The sequence below is a fragment of the Scyliorhinus canicula genome, unplaced genomic scaffold, assembly GCF_902713615.1.
Source record: "Scyliorhinus canicula unplaced genomic scaffold, sScyCan1.1, whole genome shotgun sequence".
Taxonomy (NCBI): Eukaryota; Metazoa; Chordata; class Chondrichthyes; order Carcharhiniformes; family Scyliorhinidae; genus Scyliorhinus; species Scyliorhinus canicula.
This window is the reverse complement of record NW_024055693.1, coordinates 121,921-149,258: the sequence shown is the minus strand read 5'-3', so window position 1 is coordinate 149,258 and position 27,338 is coordinate 121,921. Positions and strand designations below refer to the sequence as shown.

Genomic DNA, 27,338 nt, shown 5'->3' with positions numbered 1-27,338 from the left:
TCGGAGGAGTACGACCTCCCCGGGCAGTCACCACATGGCCCACAACTCAGCACAATGTTCCTGCATCAAGCTCGCCAGAACGCAGCAGCATCTACTCGAAAGGACGCCCGATCGGAAGAATTCAACTCCCCCGGGCATCCACCACGCGGCCCGCATCTCAACGCGGTCACCCTCGACCAATCTCGCCCCAAGCATCTGAGAAATTCGATGACGGAGGTCCAAATCAACGGGTACATCACGTCGTGCCTCTTCTACTCCCGGAGCACAGAGAGGTTTATACACCCAGAGCTGGTAAGACGCTGTTCCCACCCTATTTATCCCGTCAACCAAACAATCGCCCTCGCTTCGGGCTCCCATTCCATCCAAATCGAAGGCCGCACTACAGCAACGCTAGCGATTCGAGGTGCTAGCTATTACAAATTTAAACTATATGTCTTGCCCGACCTCTGCGCGCCACTCCTCTTTGACTTGGATTTACAATGTAACCTCAAGAGTCTCACCCTCAGCTTCGGCGGGCCCCTGACCCACTCACTATCTGCAGCCTCGCCACGCTGCGCATCACCCCCTCTCCTCTCTGTGCCAACCTCACCCCGGATTGCAAACCGGTAGCTACCCTCAGCAGGCGGTACAGCCTGCAGGGTAGGGTATTTATCAGAGCGTAGGACCGAAGGCTGCTCAGTGAGGGGATCATAGAGGCCATTAACAGTCCCTGGAGAGTTCAGGTGGTGGTCGCCAAGACCGGGGGAAAATTATGCATGGTCGTCAATTATAGCCAGACCATCAATCGCTTTATGCTCCTAGACGCGTATCCCCTCCCCAGAATTTCAGACGGTAAACCAGATCGCCTAATATCAGATATTTTCCACGGTGGATCTGAAGTATGCATACCACCAGCTCCCAATCCGCCCGGTGGATCGCCACTACCCGGCGTTCGAGGCCGATGGCCGCCTCTTCCATTTCCTCCGGGTTCCCTTCGGCGTCACTAACGGGGTTTCGGTATTCCAACGAGCAATGGACAGAATGGTGGACCAGTACGGGCTGCGGGCCATGTTCGCGTACTTGGATAACGTTATCATCTGCGGCTATGACCAGCAGGACCACAACGCCAACCTCTACCGTTTTCTCCAGACGGCCCAAAATGAAACCTTACATATAACAAGGAGAAATGTGTGTTCCGCACAACTAGGCTAGCCATCCTCGGCTACGTCATGGAGAACGGAGTTCTGGGCCCAGATCCGGACTGCATGCGCCCCCTGTTAGAACTCCCCCTCCCCCATGGCCCCAAGGCCCTCAAACGGTGCTTGGGGCTCTTTTCGTACTACGCCCAGTGGGTCCCCCAATATGAGGACAAAGCCCGTCCACTCTTCAAGGTTACACTATTTCCCCTGCCTGCTGAGGCATGCAAGGCCTTCAGCTGCATCAGGGACGACATCGCCAAAGCAGCCATGTGGGCAGTGGATGAATCCACTTATTTTAAGGTTGAGATCAACGCATCAGAGGTAGCTCCAGCAACCACTTTAAATCAAGCAGGACGGCCCGTTGCATTTTTCACCCGTACTCTATCCACTTCAGAACTCCGACACTCCTCAGTCGAGAAAGAAGCACAAGCCATCGTGGAGAATATACGACACTGGAGGCACTACCATGCAGGTCGGAAGTTCACACTTATCACCGACCAACGGTCGGTCGTCTTCATGTTCGCCAACTCGCAAAGGGGCAAAATTAAAAATGACAAAATTCTTCGGTGGAGGAATGAACTCTCCACCTACAATTACGATATCAAATATCGACTGGGGAAGCTCAATGAGCCCTCGGATGCCCTATCCAGCGGGACATGCGCCTGCGCGCAAATCAACCGCCTAAATGCCATCCACGATGACCTCTGCCACCCAGGGGTCACCCGGCTCGCCCACTACATCAGAGCCCGAAACCTGCCTTTCTCCAACGAGGAGGTAAAAGTAGTCGCCAGGGAGTGCCCGATCATTGCGGATGCAAACCGCACTTCTATAGACCAGACAGGGCCCACCTGGTCAAGGCTTCTAGGCCCTTTGAACGCCTTTCGATCGATTTAAAAGGACCACTCCCCTCCACTAACAAAAACATTTACTTCCTTAACATTATTGACGAGTTCTCCCGATTCCCATTCGCCATCCCATGCCCCGATATGACCTCCCACACAGTCATTAGGGCCCTGCATACTGTCTTCACCCTGTTCGGTTTCCCCAGCTACGTGCACAGCGACCGGAGTGCGTCCTTTATGAGCGACGAGCTGCGTCAGTACCTGCTCGACAAGGGCATCGCTTCGAGCAGGTCTACTAGTTACAACCCCAGGGGGAACGGACAGGTGGAGAGGGAGAACCGTACAGTACTGAAGACCGTCCTACTGACCCTCAGGTCCAGGAAGCTCCAATTTTCCCAATGGCAGGACGTCCTCCCTGATGCGCTCCACACAATTAGATCCTCCTGTGTACAGCTACCAACCAAGACCGACCCCATTGTTGAAAAGGTGTGCCTGCTTCATTCCAACCCACAGTACGCATTCGTTGAGTTCCCGGATGGTCGCCAGGACACAGTACCCCTCCGGGACCTGGCACCCGCTGGATCCAGCACCCCATCTACCCCCACCAAGGAACTCCTTTCCCCGTTCCCTATGCGGTCGCCCCTTGCGCCCCTAATTCTGCGAGCTCACCCCACCAGTCCCGAGCGCCAGCACCAGCCCGCCCCCCGTGCCCCCAGTCTCCATTCGACCAGTAGGTGTATGAGGCTCGATCAAGACTCGCCCCGGTGCCGGCAAAAATACCACAGATCTCGACGCCAGCCCAGCCACCGCAAGAGACAGTAAGCCCGGTGCTCCGCAGATCAAAACGGACAATTCGTCCAGCGGACAGACTGACCCTTTGAGCCATCACCCCCGCCGGACTTGATTTTTTTAACAGGGGGTGAATGTGGTGAATGTGATTCACACTATATATAGTTGCCAATATTACTCCATGTATATATGTTCGTTATCTACCCATTGTAAGTGCAGTTGCACTATCCGACCACGAGGGGGAGTCGCTCTTTGAGTACGCGAGAGATTGTACTGGGCTCCTCCCTTGGCTCCGCCCAAGACTCCTCCCTCTGGGACCGATGTATAATGATCAGTGCCTTAGAGCCAACCTGCCAGTTCACCGAAGTTCAACGACGAATGGGCTGGCTCTATTGTAAGTGTATTAAAGCCTCTGTTCAGATCAAACTACACGTGTTCGCTGAATTGATGGTTCCATCACGCATAACGATTTGAGATGTGAGAATTTAAAACAAAACAGTGGTGGCAGCCCATCGACAATAAGCGATTTTCATTTTCATTTCATTTTCAGGTTATGAAAAATAATAAAATGATGAAAATAAAAATCTGTAACTGAATGGACCGAACATGTGAAATAAAGCAGATGAACTGAGAGCGGACTGGCAAGACAGAATCAACATTCGATAGCCAGTATGGAGAAATGGTGGGAATTGGGCAATGATTTTGGCCTGAGTATTGAAGAATGAAGGATGCGTTGGATGTAAATGAAGGGGGAACAAGGTTAAGGAGTGGTTTTGCTGGTTACTGATGATATCACCAGCGAAGAGGGCCTTGTTTAACACACTGGGCTAAATAGCTGGCTTGTAATGCAGAACAATCCAGCAGCGTGGATTCAATTCACATACCGGACTCCCCGAACAGGCGCTGGAATATGGAGGCAAGGGGCTTTTTGCAGTAACTTATTTGAGGTCCACATGTGACAATAAGCTATTATTATTGGAGAGTGATGATCTAAGTTCAGAAGACCAAGAGTTGAAAATGGTTTGTTGGCAGATGAGAAGTGATTAAGGCAATGATTGAGTTGGGGGTGTCATGTACAACGTCCCCAAATAATAACCACAGTGTAGAATGCAGCATAAAGTAAAAGGGAATTGAAGCTTAAGAGAAAGGCACAGCGATAATCATGGAGACAGAAACTTGTATTTAACCTGGAACATTCAGAATCGTACAGGCAGACCTAAAGAACGGTTCATTGAAAATCTTCGTTACAGATTCTTTGAATATTATATTCTGAATCCAACTGGAGTGTGCGCTCTGCTGGACCTGGAACTGGCATTGGGCGGAAATAATTAAACATCTCACAGTGAAAGAGGCAACTCGGTAGCAGCGAACATTTTTTGATTCAATTTTCTCTTCATTGTGAGGGGACAAAAATGTGTTTGAGGCTATGTTTTTAAATTTAAATGAGAGGAGTTGTGAGGGTTTGAATGCTGTGCTGCTTAAAATGAATTGGAAAATTAGTGGAATAGATAAGTCAGTGAAAATGTTGTGCCACACGTTTAGGGGGATTTCTGCATGCAAGGAGTAGACCCACCACGACAACGCAGGAAAACAACAGTACAAAGAAACAACATCAAGTTTAGCTTAATCATTTAAAAGGGGCAGTACGGTTGTGCGGTGGTTAAAAATGCTGAATTTGTGGATTTTGTACATTACCCGCGTGTCTGTGGTAGTCTCACACCCAAAACCAATTAGATGTGCAGGATTGGTGGACTGTGTATGCTGAATTGCCCCTTAAATTCAAAACCTTTCAATATTTGTTTTTAATTATATAAAGATTAATCGTTTAAAGGTAACATGCAACTTTAAAAATATACATGAGGGAGAATGAAAAGGCCCGAAGATCGGACAGGATAAAATAACAATATCAAAGGAGGACTGAAATATAAATAAGGGAACATTAATGTTCATGATTAAGGTGCGCAAAACAAAGAAAATGGTCCCAAATATTAAAACAAAATATGGTTGACTCTTAGAAAAGTAGTCTGCTATCGAAAATGAACTGAACATTTATCTTATGCCAATTTTCCTGTGGAGGATACAAGAATCACTATAGAATCAGCTATTATTCACGAAATGGAAGGGAGCGAGCAACAGGAAACAACCATTAAAGGAGTGCTATTGAGTAAATTGTGGGGAATGGAGGATGGCAGATGCCCGGATCTCGATGCCAGTCATCCTTGAGTGGCTGAATGGCGTCCTGCTGCTCCTATGCTCTATTTTTCGAGGTATGATATTACATGAAGCTATACTTAAGGGTGGGAAAAGCCTGAATAATATTTATACCTGTACTTTCATGTAATACAGATTTACTGACCATTCTCAGATTGTTGTCGACAAGTTCATTTTGCCATGTGAACAAGATTGACATATTATCCAATCAAAACTATAATTCTGAATGATAAATGAGGTTGGACGCACTGCCTTTCTGAAAGCGTTCTCATTACTCATGTCTTGCTTTCCTATTTGAAACTCGAGGCAGTTTCTTGCGTGATATTCCAGATTTAATTCCATTTAATTCGCTCTCGAAGCCGAGAAAGAAGATTGTACATTACTCTGGCCAAAAATACCTTTTAAAGTTGTGGCTTTCCTGGATTCCCCACCACTATCCCGTGTACTTCTAATAGCGAATATCTCAGTTGACAATGGGAAGGACTGAATTTTTGTCCGATATCGAAAAATGTCGCTGGGATTATCCAGACAAGTTCAACGACGACGTCAGACCAGGAAGCGATTCTCCGTCGCCAGTAATTGGCCACATTTCCTACCGACATTCCCGGCTCTCCGTCACCATTAAACCGCCAGTGTTCTGAATGGAGGTGACGTGACTCAGAACTGCGGTTCAATGTCATGGAGCCTTCTCTCTCTGTTCAGTTCCTCAGTGATTCTGCGGGTGTTTCCCTTAGATTTCCTGGTTGGCTGATGGGTCCTTACATCACCAGTTCATATTCAACGGTTTGCTGAGACGAACTTCACTGACTGGATGATTATATCTGTTTGACAGGTTATCGGAGTGATGGGGATAGGATTTCTGCTCAGCTGAAGCAGATCGCAGTGATACTGCTTTACACCTGATTCGCTGACCCGGCTGTCAGTCTCCAGGCGGAGTTCCTGGATTGATGGAGTCTCTGTGCAATGGCTTTGAACGGATATTTCAGCGTTAACTTGATTTGATCTCTGAACTTGGCCTGAGTTACCACATAAATAAATGTGTTTGTGCAACAATTTAAATTGAGCAGCATAGCTGCAGCTCTTTCTAAAGTGTATACAAATTCACCGATATTAAATAATCCGATCACTTTAACATACAGGAATGTTATAACATTGACCGACCAGAAGAGAATGAAGGTTCCAGATATGCTGAAGAGTAAAATCATAGATTTCCTTCTGCTTTCCATCTCTCGATCACTGTAATTTTGTCCCTTACTGTGCGTCATCAGTCCCTGACGGACCCGACTTGTCATAACAATGTGTCTGACTGTCAGAGCGTTTACCAACAGGATTAAACCGAACGGGAGCAACGGAGTTGTGACCTTATCAAACCACTGAAATCCAACCCATCTAGCATCAAAATATATGCTTGCTTTCTTTTGACAGCCCCAAGGTACATTGTTGAATATGAATATAGGCTTTTCTGTAAAGTAGAAGGGAATGTTTTTTAAAAATACCAGCATTCCAGTTGTTGCGAGAACCACAGTCGCTTTTTTTCCGGTGCAGCATTTTGTTTTCAGCTTCTGACAACAAATGGCCACAAATCGATCAAAGGAAAACGCTATGGTGAACCAAACGGAACAATTTGTGGCTGCTCCCATCAGGACAATTTTACTACTGCACACAGGGGTGATGTATAGGAAACTCACTGGGAAATAATAATCATTCATTATTGTCAATATGACCACGATGATAATAACCAGAAGATCCGCCGTTGACATGGCGATGAGGTACCGAGTGACGCAGACGGTAAGGCCACAATTTCTCCTGGACAGGATCAGAATTGCCATTAAATTAACTGCAAAATAGAGACGAGAGTAAATATTTCTAGTTACTGATAACACATTGGCCTTTTCTGAATCAGGCACAAATGAATCTGAGTTTCACAAACCGCCTGGATTGGGCCTTGTTCTGAATTCATAATGTAAATATCCCAACCTCGGCCCTGTCGGTACATCTGAACGCTCGTTCAATCACCTAAATGATTTATGAGATTGGCTATCTGATTTCATCTGTTTGACAGGTTTCCCGTTGACAGGTCATGTTTCGACAATGGAAAAAAAAAGTGTACACGAAGACGGCAACTTTTGGCAATGGGTGAGCGATCGATCCGCCAATAACTTATCGGATTCTGAATCAGATTACACATGCTGGAACTGGTGTCCTCAGTGGATGCACGTCAGCAGGATTACTGCATTTTCCAAGGGTTACCACCAATGTCACGTGGCCATATCGTCTACCACGATAGGGAAAATAACAATAGCATTGTTAGAGACAGCGCCCAAACAAACAATACTCAGGAATCGGCTATCGCCAGCTTTCCTCCATCCCCACAGCATGCAATCCCAGAAATAGGCCCTCTACAGGTTTTGACCCCTACCATGTATGGAACAATGGTAGCATTGTGGATAACACAATCGCTTCACAGCTCCAGGGTCCCAAGTTCGATTCCTGGCTTGGGACACTGTCTTTGCGGGGTCTGCACTCCTGCACAAGATAAAGATGCATGGCATTAAGGGTAAAGTAGTAGCATGGATAGAGGATTGGTTAATTAATAGAAAACAAAGTGTTGGGATAAATGGGTGTTTATCTGGTTGGCAATCAGTAGCTAGTGGTGTTCCTCAGGGATCCGTGTTGGGCCCACAATTGTTCACAATATACATAGACGATTTGGAGTTGGGGACCAAGGGCAATGTGTCCACGTTTGCAGATAACACTAAGATGAGTGGTAAAGCGAAAAGTGCAGAGGATACTGGATGTCTGCAGAGGGATTTGGATAGGTTAAGTGAATGGGCTAGGGTCTGGCAGATGGAATACAATGTTGACAAATGTGGGGTTATCCATTTTGGTAGGAATAACAGCAAACGGGATTATTATTTAAACGATAAAATATTAAAGCATGCCGCTGTTCAGAGAGACTTGGGTGTGCTAGTGCATGAGTCACAGAAGTTTGGTTTACAAGTGCAACATGTGATTAAGAAGGCAAATGGAATTTTGTCCTTCATTGCTCGAGGGATGGAGTTTAAGACTAGGGAGGTTATGTTGCAATTGCATAAGGTGTTAGTGCGGCCACACCTGGAGTATTGTGTTCAGTTTTGGTCTCCTTACTTGAGAAAGGACGTACTGGCGCTGGAGGGTGAGTAGAGGAGATTCACTAGGTTAATCCCAGAGCTGAAGGGGTTCGATTATGAGGAGAGGTTGAGTAGACTGGGACTGTACTCGTTGGAATTTAGAAGGATGAGGGGGACCTTATAGAAACATTTAAAATTATGAAGGGAATAGATAGGATAGATGCGGGCAGGTTGTTTCCACTGGGGGGTGACAGCAGAACAAGGGGAAATAGCCTCAAAATAAGGGGAAGTAGATTTAGGACTGAGTTTAGGAGGAACTTCTTCACCCAAAGGGTTGTGAATCTATGGAATTCATTGCCCAGTGAAGCAGTTGAGGCTCCTTCATTACATGTTTTTAAGGTAAAGATAAATAGTTTTTTGAAGAATAAAGGGATTAAGGGTTATGGTGTTCGGGCCGGAAAGTGGAGCTGAGTCCACAAAAGATCAGCCATGATCTCATTGAATGGCGGAGCAGGCTCGACGGGCCAGATGGCCTACTCCTGCTCCTAGTTCTTATGTTCTTATGTGTGTGCGTGGGGTTCCTCCGGGTGCACCTGTTTCCTCCCACCGTCCAAAGATGTGCTGGTTCGGTGGATTGGTCATGATAAATTGCCCTTAATGTTCAAAATTGCCCTTAGTGTTGGGTGGGGTTACTGGGTTACTGGGTTATGGGGATAGGGTGGAGGTGTTAACCTTGGGTAGGGTGCTCTTTCCAGGAGCCGGTGCAGACTCGATGGGCCGAATGGCCTCCTTCTGCACTGTAAATTCTATGAAATATTCCAAACATGCAGGCCATGTATCTGACGTAGTCTAAACTCCAATGCCCCCAGTATGGAATATAATCCCTGATCAGGTAATTAGAGACTTAGAGCTCTGTTGGGAGATGACACAGTCTCCAAGGTTGGTTCCAATCCAGTGATGTGAAAATCACAAGGAATGCTCGCCTTTCTGGTTCAGATCCATTTCTTGGAAACTGATATCTCCACCAATCGTCTTTCACCCACGATCAGTCCTCCAGCCTGATTCAGAACCCCGCAGCGCCTCAGGAATAAGTACTCGGTTTCCGATGATCTGCCCTGGCACAATCAAATGGCACCTCTCTCAGAATGAGACCTGCCACAGAATTAATCACCCTTCCAGGAATGAAACAAACTCCCAACGATTAGCGACCACCAGGTTTAGACATCACTGTCTGGAACAAGAGCGCACTGCCGGGTCAGAACACTCAGCAAAATATTTACTACATTCAGCAATAGCCACGTGACTGGAAATCTGCCTTCCATCCTCTCAAATACAACCATTATTGGGATAGTATCACTGACAGGTGCCCAGTTACTTTCCTCCTAATCATATACTTTAATCATCATCATTCACACTGAGCGCCAATCCCCACGCACGAAAACTCGACATACTTTTCATCGCCTCGGCAGCTCCTCGGGATTAGCCCTCACACAAAGGGCCTCAATATCGTACAACAGACCTTAGAGGTTCCCCAGTCACGAATCAGATCAATCGGATTGTGTCGAATTACTATGCCAATCAATTAGCGGGATTTCCTTCACATTATCAGCAAACATTTCAACTACTGGCTGCACGTGGGAAGGGTACTTTGGCCAGTGAAACCAACTCGATTAGGCGGAGATTCCCATGTGAGTCAGCAATCGTGGCTAGCGCCAGGTGCCCGACAGAAGGCCAGGGTCCAGTGTTTGGACAGCAGCGTCAATGCGTTCTAACCCCTCGGACGGTAAAGACCGTTGGCCTATCATGAACGCGCTGACCTTCTAATCCCGCGGCTTCCGCGATGATCAGCTTCTGCCAGGAGGAATTACCAGCGGCGAGTTTCTCCCGTACTTTTGAAAATCAGGAATCAGGTATCATGGTGCTGAGGGAGACAGGCGGAAGGACATGATCCCAGAGGAGCCAATGCGTGCAGCTAGTCCTGCGGCTGGCTGGCCGAGAGGATGTTGGCGGAGTGCAGTGAGGTGCGGATTTAGCGGATAGTGACGGGTGGTGACTGGGGCGTTGTCCACGAGATCGGGCTGGCACCTCCGGGCCCACATTGTCCAGCCACCGATTTCCGCTGCCGCAGTATGCACGGCAGCTCCCATGCTGCGGCCCTCACTGACCGTTCATCAGCCACGGACCGCCCCTGCTGCAGTATGCACGGCAGACCTCATGCTGCACCCCTCACTGTCCGTTCATCAATCCAGCCACGGACCCCCCCCCCCCCTGCAGTATGCACGGCAGCCCTCATGCTGAACCCCTCACTGACCGTCCATCAGCGCAGCCACGGACCGTCCCTGCCGCAGCATACACGGCAGTCCACATGCTGCACCCCTCACTGACCGCTCATCAGCCACGGACCGCCCCTGCCGCAGTATGCACGGCGGCCCTCATGCTGCACCCCTCACTGACCGTCAATCCAGCCACTGACCGCCCCTGCCGCAGTGTGCACGGCAGCCCTCATGCTGCCCCCTCACTGACCGTTCATCAGCCATGGACCGTCCCTGCCGCAGTGTGCCCGACAGCCCTAATGCTGCCCCCCTCACTGACCGTTCATCAGCCACGGACCGCCCCTGCCGCAGCACGCACGGCTGCCCTCATGCTGCACCCCTCACTGACCGTTCATCAGCCATGGACCGTCCCTGCCGCAGTATGAACGGCAGCCCCCATGCTGCCCCCCTCACTGACCGTTCATCAGCCACGGACCCTCCCTCCCGCAGTATGCACGGCAGCCCTCATGCTGCACCCCTCACTGACCGTTCATCAGCGAGGGACCGTCCCTGCCGCAGTATGCACGGCAGCCCTCATGCAACACCCCTCACTGACCGTCAATCCAGCCACTGACCGCCCCTGCCGCAGTGTGCACGGCAGCCCTCATGCTGCCCCCTCACTGACCGTTCATCAGCCACGGACCGCCCCTGCCGCAGTATGCACGGCAGCCCTCATGCTGCACCCCTCACTGACCGTTCAACAGCCACGGACCGCCGCTGCCGCAGTATGCTCGGCAGCCCTAATGCTGCACCCCTCACTTTCCAACAATCCAGCCACGGACCGTCCCTGCCGCTGTATACACGACAGTTCACATGCTGCACCCCTCACTGACCGTTCATCAGGGCCTGTGCTTCCGACGAGTGACTGCGGTCGAAGTCTCTCTTGCCTTCCCTATGTACGGTATGCGTTTTCTGCATAGCATGCAAGAAACAACTCTTTTCACTCTATATTAATATATGTGACAATAATAACTGAAATCAAATGGAAATGAAATCAAAGAACAATGCTGACATTGCCGTTCAGTGCCTACCGACAATATATTACAGAATCCAACAAGGAATGTCGGCATTCATCCTAATCGGAAGCTAATCGTCTACATTAACTTCAACCAAAATGTAGAACACCAATTATAGACCACTTAAATCTGTGCCAGTATTTTGAAAAATAATGTAAGCAAAACATAATAGATAAGGAATCAACTGTAAATGCAGAATATTATTTTTTCATCTGTTCACGGACGGTGGAGCTTCACAGGCTGTGCCCGAATGTATTGGGCATCCGCAATTGCCCGTGAGGGAGCAGTGAAGTGTCAACCACATCGCTGTGGGTGTGGATGCACATTTTGGGAGACCAGGTAAGGACGGCAGATTCCCTTCCCTACAGGGAAAGCACATGGCTCTTTCCAACAATTGGCATTTTTTTCATCGTCACCGTTAGACTTTTAATTCGAGATTTGTATTAAATTCAAATTTCATGCGAAGTCGTGGCATTTCATCCTGGTACGCAGAGCATTTTTCTGAGTGTCTGGTTTACTTATCCAGTGATACTATCAGTATGCCAATGCCTCCCATTAATTATAAACAGTAGTCAGTGCAAAGACCAACATCAACCATAAGGAGCTGACATATTCAAATAACTATGAGGACTTATATACTAGATTTGTAAGATAGAGCACAGCACTTTAATTTCAAAAACACCTTCGGTATTTCTGAATAAAACACATTCATGGCTAATTTCAGCACATGTCAGTTTAGATAACAAGTATCAGAAAAGTCAAGAGGAACAATGAAATTGGGGAACAAGGCAGTTACTCAGATCCAAGGAATCTATGCAGAACCCGAGGAGAGAATCTGCCAGGTTTCGGCTCAAGGCCCGTATTGTGAGAGAAGAACCTATTGAAAGCTGCAAAACTACGACAGACCTGGCTTCACCCCTGAATTACTTCAGAAAATATTCTTCCCTCTCTTCCCTCTCACATGTCCCATGCCCTGTGTATTCAGGATTATTTTGAAGGACCCATGCTGTGCAGATAATGTTGTGACGGATGGTCCTTAATCCTGAATACACAAGGCATGGGACGTGTGAGAAGGAAGAGACAAAACAATGTTTTCTGACGTAATTAAGGGGTGAAGCCGTCTATCTGTAGTTTTGCAGTTTTCAGTCGGTTCTACTCCGAAAATTTTATGGGTTATGTCGTGAGAAGAAATTCCTCCTCCTCTCTGCCCGAAATGGGTGACCATATATACTGAGAATATGACCCTACGATCTAGACTCTCGCACAATTGTAAACAGACTCTCAGCATCTACCAAGTATAGCCTTCCATTCATCTCAAATGTCTCATGATTATTCCAAATTTTAATGAGCACAGGTGTGTGTTTGAGTGAGCTAGTTTACATGGCAGTGTGATGGCGTGAGTCTGTATGTCTGTGAGCGATGGAATGGATGTGTGTGATTGAGTCTTTGTAAGGGAAAGCAATAATATAGATGTTTGGAAGTGGGTGGAAAGTCAAGCGTGGTGGACTGCATGGACAGGTTGTACATTTATTGGACCGTAACATGAACAGAAGCGGATGTTGTGTATGGTTGACGAGTGTCAACAATACAAGGTAAAATGTTTGTCTCATTTATTAGGATGTAATATATGTAGTGGAGCTGAACTTTGCACATTTTCGGGACTTGTTGTTACAGCACCAGACCAGATCAGGCCCCCCAGTTTATATAAGGAAATCGGGTGAGAAATCCCAACAATCTGTTCAATTTGTAAACTGTGAGGAAATGATGCTTCACACCAAGAAGTGATTCTTCTGACAAGTAGGGATTTATCGTTACTTAAAAAATCTTTCTTTTGAACACACGCTTAGTCCTGTTAACATTCAAGCAAAAGAAAAAACAGATCAGCTTTTGATGAACACTTAGGCAGTTATTATAATAATAAAGAGCGGGTCTCACAGCTCTTCCTCATCTCCCTCTAAAATTTCAGTGAAGCAAAATCCACAAACATGTCAAATGCCACTTACTGTTAAAGCTAACAATCAGTCGCTTGTCGGTTCACAAGTCCTTGGGAGAGACGCTTATAGAAGTCTGTCTGGGAAACACAACTATTTTCTTCTGAACACTGAGCAGAACTCTGACAGAAAACTAAAGACAACAGGCACAGGGCAGGGCTGACAACTGAACACAAAATGCAGACCCCGCCCTCCCATGAGTGCCATCAGAGACTGCCGAGCTGTTAACTCCTTTGTCACAGACTAAGAAGACTAATCATCGATATAGATTGACTTCATTTTTAAATAGCTGTACTGCAAAATACACATGTTCATAATGCACTATATATATACATTTCTGACATTCTTCACGATTTGCATTGTACTCTCTAAGGTTAACTGAGAAAGTATTTAATGCTATTAAATCTGACACTATGCAAAATAAAACCGATTTTGGACAGTTGGACCAAACAACACATAATTAAGTATGAAAGTCCTTGGCATTCCTAAATGAGTAAACAGATGATGGCACAATATTTCCTTTTAGTTCAAACACAAATATGTAGTCGTAAAATAATGCAGGATTATTTCAGTGGTTAAATGGGCTGATGATCTTGTTCGAATTATTAAATTCGAAGAAATAAGAGGAGAATTACATATTTGAATAAGATGACATCCCAATGCATGGAATCCATATGATAATTCATTCTCCCTTTAAAGCTTCACACTGTCCCTTCGAAGCGCGGACCTGTGCTTCACAATTACTTTTCCTGAGGTTTTAAACCACCTCAACATTGAAAGCAGAAGACTACCAAGTGAAAGCAGCAAGACCACCAGATTCAGCCAAAAGGCAGCCAAGGCACCGAACTATAGACTGTAGGGGGATTATCCACAGACGTGCAATGGGGGTTCTGAAGTAGTTCAGTTTGAAATGAAAGAACAGTATACTTTGTATTTGCAACTTTGTTGCGGCAAGGCGATGTCAAGGGGGGATTTCACACTGTTTCAGCCATGAGGGGAAGGAACGGAAACATGAACACGACCAATTGACTGAACCTGGCACAGTGTCCCTTCAAACACAATGGAGGGAAACTGGGCTACTGGATAATGAATAAATTTCAGGAGCATATTGCAGGGAAGATCATCTGAATCGTTTGGCACGATGTGGAGCAAGTCGTATATATTGGAAATGAGTAGTGGAGGCTAATAGTATATTCAAGGTAGGTGAGAAAGTCCGGGATATAATAGGAGAATTAATAAGAAACGCGGGAAGGGAATTTTCTCTCAGAGACGGTGATTGTGGTGAGAACGGCTGTTGAATTGAACAATTATGATAACATCTCCCAAGTCAAAGGAAATGATGATTTCGCCAACAGAGTCAGGAAATTACCATTAACTATCCATGTGAGAGAAGAGACAGAACTGGCTCAAATATCTTGTATAGCTTGAACACAGATAGACAAGTTAGTAAATTTACAGATTTATCATTGTTAATCTGTGAATAGTAATAATGAGCGGGCAGGACACTGGCGTTGAGGTCATGATGGGATCAGCCACGATCACATTCAGGTTGTTGGGCTCGGGAGGCTAAATTGACGATTCCCGCTCCTAGTTGTTTTCTAGGAGGAGATATTCTGGCTGATGTCGCCATGCAGTTCGTGGTCTGTAACATTGTAGATAACAGATGAGGAACATATCAGCCATGTTCTAATGACGCAGCAGACTCGATGGGCGAATGGCCCAAATTTGCTCCTATATTTTACGAGCATACGAAGTTATTAACTCCAATGTCGCTGCAATTTGAGTCTGGAATAATCTGATGCCATCTACTCTATTTAAGGCTAACGAGGTTTATTAGCGTTTGCAGCAGAGACGACCAGACTGACAAGTTTGAAATGGAAAAGTAATTGTGAAGCACAGGTCCGCGCTTCGAAGGGTTCACTGTTAATGTGAGTCGTTGGGCGCGGGATGAACAGATGGATTTGCATTCGGACCCTGTGCTTGAGAAAGGGAAATGCATCATGAATGTAGCAACTAATCTGTGAGATGCTAGCGATTAAAATCCAACCAAAACATTTGATTAAGTTAAAGCCAAAGTAATCAAAGAAAAGCTACATAGCTGGTGTAGATGGATTTAATTCAAAAATGTTGCTGAAAATGTGATGGTGAGAGAGAGTACGTTATTTATTTCCTGTTCATTAACAATCATGAGTTAATTGCCAAAGGATTTAATGGCAGATGGTTTGAAACAGAGGCTAGCACAAAAACGAATTGCAGCGTGGCTAACTGATGTTTCCGGAAAGAAATTAAGCTAATGGTAATAAAAAAAACGGAAACCCAGACATACAGAATATAATCAACTGTCTTCAACACACATTCCAAACAGGTCACACCTTGTTAAAGTATTTGATTAACTATCTACATTATGGATTTAATTAATAAGATAATTACCAAGCTCACTGATTTTGGAATTAAAGTGTAAAGTTGCAACAGTACAGTCTCCCGACGAATGGCAAGAAATATTGGAATTAAGCGCGCAAGCAGCAGAAGGTGGGAATTGATGTGGCCATGAGGAAAGGATGAATATTGTTCCACACTTACATAACTGAGATGCAATCGGAAGACAACAATGTAATTTCTAAAACAAAAGACAAGATTTAACTGAGAGGAGGAATACAGCAAATTTGTAAACACATGGATAATAAGTCGTCCATTGACATTTACCTTGCAAATGTGTTCCAAAAACGTTAGCCGTCAGGCTTTTCGTATCAATTGGAAAAATAATTTTACAAATATTCCTTTTACAACCAGAGTGCAGGACGGAATTGGGCCAGTTAGAGGTTCTGATGAATAGATCCATGAATCAATTAATACAGTGCCCCAGGTTCAACTACCGTCACAATGCAACAGTTATTGGAATTAATTTCTGGTAGAATGGAAGTGAACCAAACCACGAAGTGGATTGGGGCACAGTTAGAGATTTGTCGGGTTGTTCAAATTTCCGAAACAACAGTTTCTGTTTGAGCAGATCATTACGAAACACACACATGATTGCACATTGTATTGTATGCACCCATTGGAAAGGTTCGTCAACCAACTGCACAAAACATTCAACTTTTCAGTGTGAAAGATTGGTAAAACAGAGCGTCAGCTACTTGGAATGGTCATCTCTCAGACCCCAAGTCATGATATCAAAATTGAATCAAATTATTTCACACCAGTTTGCGACTCACACTGCACACAATTCCACACTGACAGGTACTCCCAGTAATACATGGGCACCGGAGGCTGAAATCGCGTATTCCACTCTGTTTAGTAACATACACTCGGTGCAATTCTAAAACTGACAGATATCTACATTTATCAATGGTCAGTTCGGTCAATTATCCAATACTAGCTTGCTTCCTGGACAACACAAAAACAGAATTGACAGATGGACTCTCTAACAGATATTTACTGTGGTTATGTATTCGACTGCGATTGGTGATCACAATCAGTACAATTCTACACCGACAATTGCTCTCAGGAATACATTGCCACGTGAATCAGGTCATCCTCTCTGATTTGCAACCCTCATTATGTTTCGTATTCCTGCTAATTCCGTCCGTCAAAAACCATGTACAAATTTAAGTCTGGGTTCAAGTATCAAGATATGAAATGAAACACAATAACTGTACATTTCCGTTGAGCTGTAAGTTGTACACATGGGTGGCTCATTAGTTCAGGAAATCGTGTGATCGCACAGTGCGAATTCGGGTAGTTAATTTGAAGACAGATCAGATCAATGATCACGTGCCTGCACAACGGTAACCATCGGCTCAACAGGAAATTTAATAACAGTATAAAACCGGAGAATATCAATCACAGATTTAAACAACTGAGCTGAGAAGAGTAACGTACCGGGAACACCAATAAAAACAAGGAAAGTATAAAATACTTGCTCGATACTTGCAAATATTTCCGGCATCTTCACTGTTAATTGATAGGCTCCTTCCGGCTGCAGATAATGCCTCGCTGTTAACTTGTGAGGTACTTTCTGACGGAAGCTTCTCAGTTATACCATCTTGGATCACCGCAGGGACATTGAAGTTGCAACATCAGTTATCTTTCTGCAAGGGAACAAACAGATTACGTCATTGAGTTGTTTCACACAGTTCGTAGTGGATTTCTAAATTCCAAATGTTGACCGATTTCTAACAGGTTAATTAACTATACAAATGTGAATATTTGATGTACGTTCTGTCTTGTGCTGTTCGCACAAACACCATCATTCCAAGCTCGCATGTTTTGAAATAAAAATGTTTATAAATTCGGAAATGCGATGTCAGTTTGCAATATTGAAGCATATGAGTTTGGGGATAATATATTAGCGTGTATTGAGTGCTGATGAGAGATACAGGTCAGAAAGTAGAAGAAGTGGGGCTTTGCCCCCATGGCAGCTGATGATGAGCGGGATCCGCAGGAATCACCTCTTGGGCACTGTCTATTCATAACATACTTCAGAAATTTGGATAAACGAAACAATTGCAATAGTTTCAAATTTTCTGGCAACAATAAACGTAGTGGGAATGGGAGTGGTGAGGAGGATGTTGAGAGACTTCGGAGTGATATCGACAAGTTGATTGAATGGCCAAGATGAATCTGAAATTACCACCTGGGGCAGTGGCGAGAACGGAAGAGTAATATTTAAGTGGAGATACATTTGGGATATGTTGAGGTGGAAAGACAACTCGGTATACTGGTATAGTGTACTGGTATCATTTCAAGGCGTGAGTACAGCAGTATGGATTACTTATTGCAACTGTGCATAGTCTTGGTGAGACGACACTTGGAATTTTCTGAACAGATTGCATCTGGTTATCTAACAAACGATTAGTTTCCATGCAGGAAGTGCATATAATGCTCGGTTTGCAGATTCATGGACGATTACAAAGAACAAAGAACAATCCAGCACAGGTACAGGCATTCGGCCCTCCAAGCCTATTGGTGCTGTTTAGGTTGGGACTGTTGCTGGCACTGTTTCTGCTGGGGCTGCCGCTGCTGCTGCTGTTTATGCTGGGACTGCTGTTGCTGGTACTGTTTCTGCTGGGACTGCTGCTGCTGGTACTGTTTCTGCTGGGGCTGCTGTTGGTACTGTTTCTGCTGGGACTGCTGATGCTGGTACTTTTTATGCTGGGACTGCTGCTGGTACTGTTTCTGCTGGGACTGCTGCTGTTGGTACTGTTTCTGCTGGGACTGCTGCTGCTGGTACTGTTTCTGCTGGGACTGCTGCTGCTCGTACAATTTTATGCTGGGACTGCTGCTGCTGGTACTTTTTCTGCTGGGATTGCTGCTGGCATTGTTTCTGCTGGTGCTGCTGCTGCTGGTACATGTTTATGCTGGAGCTGCTGCTGGTACTGTTACTGCTGGGTCTGCTGCTGGTACTGTTTATGCTGGGACTGCTGCTGTTGGTACTGTTTCTGCTGGGGCTGCTGCTGTTGGTAATGTTTCTGCTGGGACTGTTGCTGCTGGTATTGTTTCTGTTGGGACTGCTGCTGGTACTTTTTCTGTTTGGACTGTTACTCCTGGCATTGTTTATACTGGGGCTGCTGCTGCTGGTACTGTTTCTGCTGGAATGCTGCTGTTGGTACTGTTTATGCTGGGGCTGCTGTTGGTATTGTTTATGCTGTGGCTGCTGCTGGTACTGTTTCTGCTAGAGCTGCTGCTGGTACTGTTTCTGCTGGGACTGCTGCTGTTGGTACTGTTTCTGCTTGGACTGTTACTCTTGGCACTGTTTCTGCTGGGACTGCTGCTGCAGGTACTGTTTCAGCTGGGCCTGCTGCTGGTACTGTTTCTGCTGAGGCTGCTGATGTTGGTACTGTTTCTGCTGGAATGCTGATGTTGGTACTGTTTCTGCTGGGGCTGCTGTTGGTACTGTTTCTGCTGGGGCTGCTGCTGTTGGCACTGTTTCTGCTGGGGCTGCTGTTGGTTCTGTTTATGCTGGTGCTGCTGCTTGTGCTACCGTTTATGCTGGGACTGCTGCTGGTACTGATTCTGCTGGGGCTGCTGGTGCTGTTTCTGCTGGGGCTGCTGCTGTTGGTACTGTTTCTGCTGGGACTGCTGCTGGTACTGTTTGTGCTGGGGCTGCTGGTGTTGGTACTGTTTATGCTGGGATTGCTGCTGGTGCTGTTTCTGCTGGGGCTGCTGCTGTTGGTACTGTTTATTGTGGGGCTGCTGCTGCTGGTACTGTTTGTGCTGGAGCTGCTGGTGTTGGTACTGTTTCTGCTGGGACTGCTGCTGCTGGTCATGTTTATCATGGGACTGTTGCTGCTGGTACGGTTTATGCTGGGACTGCTGCTGTTGGTACTGTTTCTGCTGCGACTGCTGCTGATGGTACTGTTTATGCTGGGGCTGCTGCTGGTACTGTTTATGCTGGGACTGCTGCTGCTGGTACTGTTTATGCTGGGACTGTTGCTGCTGGTACGGTTTATGCTGAGACTGCTGGGGATACTGAAGCTGTGGTGGAAATTAGATGTGGAACCGTTGGGGGAACCAAGGGTTCTGTGATAAAATTGACAAAATACATTGAGGTATATGTAGGTTTTAACCGCACGGCGTGGCTCTAAAGGTGATTGTCTGAGAGGCTCTAAAGGCGATGGTGAGGGTTGAGGTGATCACGGTTAAGGCTGGGGTGGACAAAGAGGGGAGGCTGGAACGTCAGATGGTAATAGACGCGATGTTGGAGGTAGTTAGAAGTTATGCAGAAGATGGGGATCCAGCAAAATTGGAAAAGAGGGAGGAATTACCGGCGTGCATTAACCGACTATCTACCAGGCAGGTGGTGCATCAATTGTGGCGATCCAAGTCCGGGACATGCCAGGGTTGTTGGTGGTGGCTCCAGATCAGATTAACAAGGTATTTGAGGAATTCTTTGAGAGCTTGTACAAGTCGGAGCCACCTGGGGAAGACCGGGAGGTGCAGGAATTTATATCTGTGCTTGAATGCCCGAGGTTAGGGGAGGGAGAAAGGGCTACATTAGATGGCATATTTGAGCAGGACATCAAAGATGCGATTGGATGGATACAGTCTTGGAAGGAGGCAGGACCGAATGGGTTTCTGGTGGAATATTTAAAAAAAATCAAGGATAACCCGCTGACGGTGGTGATATTTGAGGAGGCGACAGGAACGGGGGTGTTACCACAAACTTTGGGCCAGGCGTCGATTTCCTGTTACTTAAAAAAGATATGGATCAGACAATGTGCAAGTCTTACAAGCCCCTATAATCTTTAAACGTCAATGTAAAGATATCGGCGAAGTTACTGGCATGTAGGCTATAAGAGTGCCTCCCGAAGCTAATAGATGAATATCAGATGGGGTTTATGAGAGGGAGATATTTATTTTCAAATGTTAGGAAGGGTATTGAACGTGATTATTGCACCGGCGGAGTGGAATGAAACAGGTGGTTGTGACATTTCAGGCCGATATACTGTTTGACCGGGCAGAATTAATGGCAGTTTTGGAGCGGCTTGGGGTTGGAGCAAGATTTGTGGACTGGGTAAAACTACTGTATAAGAAGCCGAGGGCCAGTATCCACACAAATTACATCAGCTTGGAATACTTTCCCCTCCACCGTGGGATAGGCAGGGATGACCTATGCCCCCCCTGCTGTTTGCATTCGCGATTGATCCATTGGCGATCGCAGTAAGACGTTCGGGGGTATGGACAGGGATAGTGCCAGGAGTGCGGGAGATAGTGCGTACGCCGTCCCTGTATGCTGACGACTTGTTACTATACGTGTGGGAACCGGGTCTGTCAATAGGGAGAATACAGGAGCTGCTTCGGGTATATAATTCTTTTTTTGGGTTCATATTAAATCTAGACAAGAGTGAATATTTTGTGCTGTCTTGGCCGGGGTGTTAGCGACAGGGGTGTGTGTGGGGGTGGGGGGGGGGGGGGGGGGGCTGCCATTCGGTAGGGCAATGACTCCGTTTAGGTACCTGGGGATGCAGGTTTCTCGGAATTGGGGAGGGTGGGGTTCTGTAGGTACAGAATTTCTAGTTTGGTGGGGAGGGTGAAAGCTGATCTATTAAGGTGGGATTGTGACCCTCTGTCACTGGCGGGTCAGTTGTTTATTTTCCAATGCCTGCCGATTTTCTTGCAAAGACAATTTTTACAGATATTGAAGAGACAATGACATGGTTCATATGTGGAGCAACGGTGGCCAGAATTAGAAAGCTGCTACTTCAGAGAGGAAGGCCGGCAGGGGTGTTTAGGTGTTCTGAACCTGATGTATTTTTACTGGGCGGCGAATGTGGAGAAGGTACGGAGCTGGGACAGAGGAGTTCACTCCATATTGGTCAGAATGGAGCAGACTTTGCGTAGGGGTTCGGTATTGAAGGTGCTAGCAACAGCGCCGTTCCCAACATCTCCAGGGATATACTCAGGGAATCCGGTAGTATTAGCTTCGTTGAGAATTTGGAGGCAGTTTCGCCAGCACTTCGGTTTGGGAGCAGTGTCAAGGGAAATACCGATTCGGGGGAACCATAGAGTTGAGCCAGGAAGTTGGATGGACATTAATGAAGATAGAAGGGGAAAGGAATTAGGACACAAAAAGTTTATTTCTTGGGGGTCGGTTTGCAGGTTTGAAAGAGCTGGGACAGAAGTATGGACTGGAGCGGTGCAAAAAATGTTCTTGCATGCAGGTTCGAGATTTTGCCAGAAAGGAGATGGAATCTTCCCAGTAGACCTGTATTCCACATTGCTGGAGGAAGTTGTGACAACAGTGAGACTGGAGAAGGATTGGGTCGCTGGTTTACGGTCTTTGGAAGAGCACAGTAAGAGGTCTTACAACACCAGGTTAAAGTCCAACAGGATTGATTCAAAAACGAGCTTTCGGAGCACGGCTCCTTCTTCAGGTGAGGAAACGACTTCACCTGAGGAAGGAGCTGCGCTCCGAAAGCTCGTGTTTGAATCAATCCTGTTGGACTTTAACCTGGTGTTGTAAGACTCCTTACTGTGCTCACCCAAGTCCAACACCGGCATCTCCACATCATGGCTATTTTGGAAGTGGCGAAGGCTCCGCTTGAAGTGATCAAGGCAAAGTTGGTGGAAGAAATGGAGAGGGTATGGAGGGAATGTTCTGTTGAGAGTTGCTCCGGAGGGTGAACGCCTCCACCTCGTGTGTGTGGCTGGGGCTGATACAGCTGAAGATGGTGCAAAGGGGACACCTTAGAAGTGCCAGGATGACCGGCTCTTTGAGTAGGTAGAATATGAGTGTGTCCGTTGTGGGAAGGGGCCCGCGCAAACCACGTTAATAAGTTTTGGTCCGGTCAACAGCTGGAGGATTGTTGGACGGGGGATTTTAGGGTTATGTCAAAGTGGTCACGTGAAACTGGACCCGGGCTATGTTCTGTATGTCGGACGAGACCGGGTTGGAAGTGGATGCAGAGGCAGATATTGTAGCTTTCGCCTTGTCGATCCCCCGAAGGCTGATCCTGTTAAGATGGAGATCAACCTCTCCACCCTGTACCTCGTCATAGGGAAAACCTGCAGGAATTCTTGACTATTGAGAAGGCTAAACATGAACTGAGGGGAAGGATGGTGGGATGCTAATATTCAGGCCTTTATTCGTTATTCTCTTTCTAGAATTGGATCACATAGTACATTAGTTGGGGGAGGGGGAGGCTGGGAGGGTGGGGGAGGGCAACTGTGTGTGTTAGTGATGACTATCGGTGATTCCTTTTTGTCTTCTTCTGATGTTGGCTCATCTTTGGGGTTTGGTGGGATGGGATCGTTGTTATTGATATGGGGGTTGACATTGCATTCGTTACGGATTACGGAGAAAATGTGAAAAAGGAGGGGATTAAAAGTATTTTTAAAAAGCAAGAACTCCAAAATGCATTTGTGCTTCTGATATCTGAAGCATTTCCCCATTTAGAAAATAATCTATGTCTCTATTCCTCCTTCTAAAATGCATAATCTCACAATTTCCAACATTGCGTTTCAGCTACCACTTCATTGCCCACTCTATTGGCCTGTTTAAATCAATCCGTGGGTCCCCTGTTTCCTCAATGCAACCTGTTCATATACATACTTTTATATATGCTGCAAAAGTAGCACAGTGCCTTCAGTTGCTTTTTCGAGATAATTTTTGTCTTTGGTGAAAGTTTATGGTGAAAGTGTCGCAGACCTCTGATTCACACCACAAGTCAATGGCTACCATCCAGAAAAATACCTTTTCATCCCCCTTCACTACTTTCTGCCAGTCAGCCAATCCTCTATATATGCCAGGATCGAAGACTTAACACCATGGGCTCTTAACACATTTAACAATGTCCTGTGCGGCATCTTGCAAAAGATCTTCTGCATATTAAAATATGTCACATCCACTGTCTCTTCTTTGTCTAACCTCCTTGTTCCCTCTCAAAGAATTCTAACAGATTTCTCAGACATGACCTCCACTTGACGAAGCCCCGCTGATTCAATCCTATTTCATCATGCAATTCCCAGAATTTCGCGATCTCATCTTTATTAATGGACTCTAAATCTTACCAATGACCGGAGTCAGGCCAAGAGGGTCATCATTTCCCTTCCAACGCTTCCCACCCTTCTGAAACAGTAGCGCTACATTAGCGACGTTCCAGACCTCTGTGACTATTCCTCTCTCCACAATGCCCTCAGCTATCGGATTTAGAAATTTCAGATGTAGTCCATCCTTTCCAGGTGATCAATCAACATTCAGACGTCTGAATTTCCCCAGGACCTTCTCCGTAGTGATGGCCACCTCTGCCACCCGGTGCTCCTCGAATACGGGTGTCTTTCACCTCTTGAACCTAGAGTTACCCCTATCTGTGGATCTGTAAATACTTGATTACCTGCACATGTTCGCATTTTAAGCATTGTCTGGCACCTTTGAATTTGTCTCTATATATGTTTCAGGAACATACCTTTTCATTCACCTGAGGGAGGTGCAGGGCTCCGAAATCTAGTGTTTGAAATAAACCTGTTGGACTTTAACCTGGTGTTGTAAGACTTCTTAATGTGCTCACCCCAGTCCAATGCCGGCATCTCCACATCACCGTAAATAATGATGCAATTTACAGTTCCTCTGACATTTGTTTGTATCCTAATATTAGTACTTCTCCAGCCACATGTTGCAGTGTTTTAATGTTTATTTTTGCCTCTCTTTTACCTTTTATATATTGAAAAGAAGCTTTTTCTGTCTTATTTTATATTACTAGCTAGCTGGTTCTCATATTTCATCTACCCCTTATTGTTTGATCAGTTGTACTCTGGTCGCATTTAAAGGCTTCCCAATCCGCTGGCTTCCCACTAATTCTCGCCAAATTGTATGCATGTGATTCGGCATGAATGGTGTCCTTGACCTCCCTCGTCAGCCATGGCTGACTTGTCCTGCCCTTGGCATGTTTCCTCCTTCTTGTGATGAAAATATGTTGCACCTCCAGAATAACCCCCAAAACTCCTGCCATTGCTGTTGCACTGACTTCCCTGCTCGGCTCCTTTTCTGATCAAATCCTCCCTCATGTATTTGTAGTTAACCTTATTTAAATATATTTCCGTTACATTTGATTCCAGATTCGCCCTCTCAAACTGCAGGGTAAATTTTATCACATTGTGGTCACTGCTCACTAAAGGTTCCTTCACCTTAATTTCCCGAATCAAGTCTGCCTCATTGCACATCACCAAGTCACCAATTCACTGTTCCCCAGTACGCCCTATCACAAGCTGCTACAAAAGAACTACCCTTAGACAGTCCACAAATTAATTTTCTTCGGATACACTACCAACCTGATTTTCCATATACACCTGCACATTGAAGCCCCCCACGATTATTGTGATCTTGACTTTTTGACATGATTATCCGATCTCCTGATTTATTTTTGCTCCTCATCCTGACTACTGCTGGGGATCTGTACGTAATTCCCATCATGGTATTTTTACCTCTACGATTCCTCAACTCTACCCACAAATAGTAGGTGCCTTCTGGTCCTATTTCGCTCCTCGCTAGCGATTTAACGTAATTCCTTTCTGCCAATGAAAGCCTGCCCCCTTTGTGTATCTGCCTGTCCATTTGATAGGACACATATCCTTGCATATTTAGATCCCAGCCCTGATACCATTGCAGCCACATCTCTGTGACGCCCACAACATTTAACCGGCCAATTAAAATGTGCACAACAAGCTTATTTACCTTGTTCCGTACACTGCGCACATTTAGGTACAACACCCTCAGTCCTGCATTGAGCACCTCCCTTCTTACACGTGTTCCCTTTATCGCTCTGCCTGAGGGTGATGTTGCTCACGTATTTCTGTTCTTTATTCCCCCTTCAGTTACAATACCTTCCAAGATAACGCACTCTCCTTGCCATACGATTTTAAATTCTCTCGGGTGACACGAGTAAAACCTCCCAGCGAGATTATCGGATATCGGTGCCCCTCCAGTTTAGATGCAACCCGCACTTCTTGCACAGATCCCACCTGTCCCGGCAGAGATCCAATGTCCTAGAAATCTGAAAACCTCCCTCCTACGCCACCGGTTTAGCAACGTGTTTTGCGGCACTACCTTCTTATTTCTAGGTTCTCTGTCACGTGGTAAAGGGAGTAATGATGCGATTACAGCCCTAGGTGTCCTGCTTTTTAACTTACCGCCCAACTCCCTGAACTCCTTCTGCAGGACGGCATCAATCTTCCTGCCTATAGCGTCTGTACCTAAGTGTGCTACATTCTATGACTGTTCACTCTCCCCTTCAAGATGGCTTGTGTTCATTCAGAGACATTCTTGACAACAGGGAGGAAACATACCATCCTGGAGTCTCTTTCATCTGGGCCCCTTACTATCGAGCCTCCTGTTGCTATATTTATCTGATTATATATATGGCGGTCAATATGGTCTCATTTCTTAAACACAATTATGTTTATCCTTTCGAGTTGCCAGGTATCTCTCGATATCGCCACACGGTTCAACCCGAATACCGATCAAAGAGCCAATACACCATTTTGTTAGATCAAAGTCAATACAACTTATTTACACAAACAGTAAGGTCTACACATGCACAGCAGTACTACAAACTAAACTATCTCGAACTCTACCGCCTATACTTAACGTCGGGTGCCCACTTATTCAGAGGAAAAATGGCCGCTGTTCAAATCTGAGGCTGCTGGGTTCAAGATATACAGGAGAAAAGCTAAGGTCGTCCGTCTGGTGGCGAGCATTGACCTTGAAGTCACTTGCTTCTGGTGATGCTGGTGCACGGGTCACTCAGCTTTGAGAGCAAAGTCCAAGAGAGCTAATTCTCTCGTGGGGGTTCCTTCCTGTACTTAGAGGGGATGCACGCGCTTTTTGCGGGCTTTAAACTTAGTCCCAATTAATTGGGTCGCTTCTAGATCACTATTATCGATCTTTCCCAATGAAGGGGTGGATGCACTGATGGCTGGGAGTGTCTTAGGTGGCCGCTGGCCTTGCTTTGTTTCTTCTTGTCGGTTGGGCAACTGGAGCTGGGATGTCTGTACTGGTATCGTTTACTTGAGTTTCATTCCTTTGTTCCCGTAGATGGGTTATCAATATGCTAATTGACCTATAGCTTCAATTCCATCTTGGAGCTGTTTCACCAATATGCATTCAGGCTCTGTGCCTGTTTGTTTTCTAGTATTGTCCACAGTTCCCTACAATCTTTGCGAGCGTCTATTTTGTATCTGGTAGTGGCCATCCCAGATGGCTGCACCCCTATAACTTTCACTCTTCCCACTTTGCCCACCCTTGCTGAGCAGCATAGCCAGTTGTGGTGACTCTTTTCTGGCTTCTGTTGTTTTCCCCTAATTGGCATTCCCGTCCAAATGTATCCAAAACGGTATACCTGACAGATAGGGGGACAGCCACAGGGGATACTGCACTGATTGTCTGCCGTTCACAG

General features: G+C 46.1%; 1 protein-coding gene across 1 annotated transcript; it reads right to left on the bottom strand.

The window, feature by feature from the left end:
- Positions 1 to 5,913: 5,913 nt before the first annotated feature.
- LOC119960667 (probable G-protein coupled receptor 139) lies at positions 5,914 to 6,780 on the bottom strand. Its single transcript, XM_038788291.1, has one exon. The coding sequence runs from the start codon at positions 6,778 to 6,780 to the stop codon at positions 5,914 to 5,916; it is 867 nt and encodes a 288-aa protein (XP_038644219.1).
- Between the last annotated feature and the right edge of the window lie 20,558 nt (positions 6,781 to 27,338).

Excerpts from the sequence above, each read along its gene's own strand:
- LOC119960667 (XM_038788291.1), bottom strand. The coding sequence starts at position 6,780 with ATGTCAACGGCGGATCTTCTGGTTATTATCATCGTGGTCATATTGACA.